Source organism: Hylaeus volcanicus, chromosome 6 (assembly GCF_026283585.1).
Source record: "Hylaeus volcanicus isolate JK05 chromosome 6, UHH_iyHylVolc1.0_haploid, whole genome shotgun sequence".
Taxonomy (NCBI): domain Eukaryota; kingdom Metazoa; phylum Arthropoda; class Insecta; order Hymenoptera; family Colletidae; genus Hylaeus; species Hylaeus volcanicus.
In genome coordinates, this window is record NC_071981.1 from 3363760 (window position 1) to 3366579 (window position 2820).

General features: G+C 32.0%; 1 protein-coding gene across 2 annotated transcripts in view; it reads left to right on the plus strand.

Moving 5' to 3' along the window:
- The first annotated feature begins 867 nt into the window (after positions 1-867).
- Positions 868-2820, plus strand: part of LOC128879127 (uncharacterized) — an 8030-nt gene continuing 6077 nt past the window's right edge. The window contains exons 1-5 of one of the 2 annotated variants that reach the window (XM_054128017.1): positions 868-889; positions 1047-1169; positions 1314-1593; positions 1724-1811; positions 1967-2183. In XM_054128017.1, the coding sequence (XP_053983992.1) occupies positions 1751-1811; positions 1967-2183 (278 nt within the window). In that variant the 5' untranslated portion in view covers positions 868-889; positions 1047-1169; positions 1314-1593; positions 1724-1750. Of the gene's footprint in view, positions 1013-1046; positions 1170-1313; positions 1594-1723; positions 1812-1966; positions 2184-2820 lie in introns of both variants that reach the window. The other variant, XM_054128018.1, reaches the window with a different exon arrangement.

A 2820-nucleotide genomic window follows, 5' to 3' on the forward strand; every position in this document is an offset into this window, starting at 1 on the left:
TTTATAATTTTATTTACCGGTTAATTTCTCTGTAACAAAATATTTGAGATTTTTCAATGTATCAGTTACAATTTTCTTGAAAATAAAAAGATAATTATAATTATCAACTTTGTTTTATTTCGGCGTAAACGTAATACCTAAAACAAGATTTCTAATGTTTAAAAAATAACGTGTTCGATAGCTGTAAATGGACTTTCTCATTTTATATAAATATTTCTAAATTTATTAAAACGCAAATATGTAATTTGTGGTCGCTAATAACCGTGATCATTAAAAAAAGAAGAGAAGAAAGAAAAGGAGTATGTGAATTGTCGTCGCGGTTGTGTGAAACGCGAGAAACAACGACCCTTTAAAATAAAACAAAAACGGGGAGAAAAGAGGCACTCCTGTGGAGGAGCAAAATGCAGGTCGATATAATCCCTCCATTGATTAAAGTCGATGTTTTGTCAGAATTCTCTACCCCAAAGGACAACGCTCGTAGTGGGGTAGCCGACGAATAAGGGTAAGGGAGAGAATTCTGGCCGTCGACCCCGCTTTAGTTGCCTTATGAACCGCGCGTGAGTCGTTCGCGTTTCACCCCAACATCTCGACCATAATTCACGATATTTTTCTTCTCGTTAAACGCGTAATTCAACGGTCTATTTTATTATTAAATCCGTCGTGTACCATCGTGTGATTTTTTAAGAACGAAAGGTGCAACAAATCAGTTGCCTTACGAACCGCGTGTGAGTCGTTCGCGTTTCACCCCAACATCTCGACCATAATTCACGATATTTTTCTTCTCGTTAAACGCGTAATTCAACAGTCTATTTTATTATTAAATCCGTCGTGTACCATCGTGTGATTTTTTAAGAACGAAAGGTGCAACAAATTCGTCGGAGAGATTTCGGTAGACCGGCAGTTGTTGAATGCGTTTGATGGTCTTCAATCGATTTTTCCGCTCGCAAATTTTCCACCGAAATTATAATATTCGCCATGTCGTGTCAGTGTTGGATTTCCTATTTTACGAAATGTAATGTTTCTCAGATATCGTCTTTTTATTTCAGTCTCGTATCTCGGCTGTATGTATTTAAATAACACGTGACGTATATTTTTTAATATTGTACTTCGTTGTACTTGCTCTATTTAATTTTTTATAGTAATCATTGGTTCGTCAACAATTTTGTCAGGTGATAGTATTTCTTCGTCGAAGATTAAATTTTTAAACGACGAGCACACGTTTTTACAGTTCATCTTACGTTATTTCGCTCAACGTTTTATTTTCATATATAGCATTTATTTTATAAATGCAATTCTCGCCGGTTAATTTTTAGCTCGAAAAATGAATTAGAAAGAAGTTGTACAGCTGCGGTGTCCATTCCATGAATCGTGAGATCGAATTACACCGGAGGACGTGAGACACTTTTGAATCGTGAAAATGAAAAAGTATCGGAGGAACAAGGAGTGAAAGTTTACGCGTGTTGAACATCCTTGGATATCGATTCGCGTAAATTGCTGTGGCGCGTTCACGAACAGTGCATTTATGTGTTCTCCCTCTGCTAGCCGGGAAAAATTCTCGAAGAAAATGCTTGCGTCGAAATAAACGAGAAAATCGTACGTCTATAAATTTACGGTAAAAATCGCGCGTTAAAAGCTGGAATAGCAAATATTAAAAATAATATCGAGAAATAGATTTCCGTCGGTTTCTCGATTTATTCAAATATTGTATGTATAATTTTCACAGGAATGAAACACGGATGACCAGCTGGATATGAATTTGAAATCTAAATGGCTCTTCCTTGGAACACTAATTACTATCCTCCTTGAATACGGTAAACTTTTATAAATTATTTATAGAGATTGTCCAGTTTGAAATTGTTAACGGGTTGGAAAGAAATAAACAGTCAACGCCATCTAATTTATAATTTTGTGATGTAACGCGCGTTGGATAATTACAAGGGATTAATTAATAAAATTGGGAGTTTAGGTTTCGCCAAATCGATTATGAAAGAGGAAGACGAGCTTGGTGCATTGAACATCGATTCACCCTCTTCTCACGTCGCTCTTTCCGGAGATCTTACGGTGCTTCTCGTGAAATCGGATTCAACTTTAAAGGAAGCAAATCGTACAGATAAATTACTAAAGGAGAATGGTAATGATCCCGAGCGGATAGAAAATGTCTCTAACGAATTGCCTCTATTGCGGTGAGCCAGTTATTATGAATTAGGTTGTTCGGAAAGTAATTTCGTATTTTGTCCACCGGATTACTCTTACTTTTAATCATCGACTTTTGCTCTAAACTGCGTCAATAATAATATAATATAACATATAACAATATTCATAACATTATATGACATAAAATATTCATAACATTATATGACATAAAATATTCAATTCAATGAAATTCAATAAAATTCAATAAAATATTCAATTCAATGAAATTCAATAAAATTCAATAAAATATTCATTATATAATATGACATAAAATATTCAATTCAATGAAATTCAATAAAATTCAATAAAATATTCATTATATAATATAATGTCTAACATAATATTCATAACATTATATGACATAAAATATTCAATTCAATGAAATTCAATGAAATTCAATAAAATTCAATAAAATATTCATTATATAATATAATATATAACATAATATTCATAACATTATATGACATAAAATATTCAATTCAATAGAATTCAATAAAATATTCATTATATAATATAATGTCTAACATAATATTCATAACATTATATGACATAAAATATTCAATTCAATGAAATTCAATAAAATTCAATAAAATATTCATTATATAATATAATGTCTAACATAATATT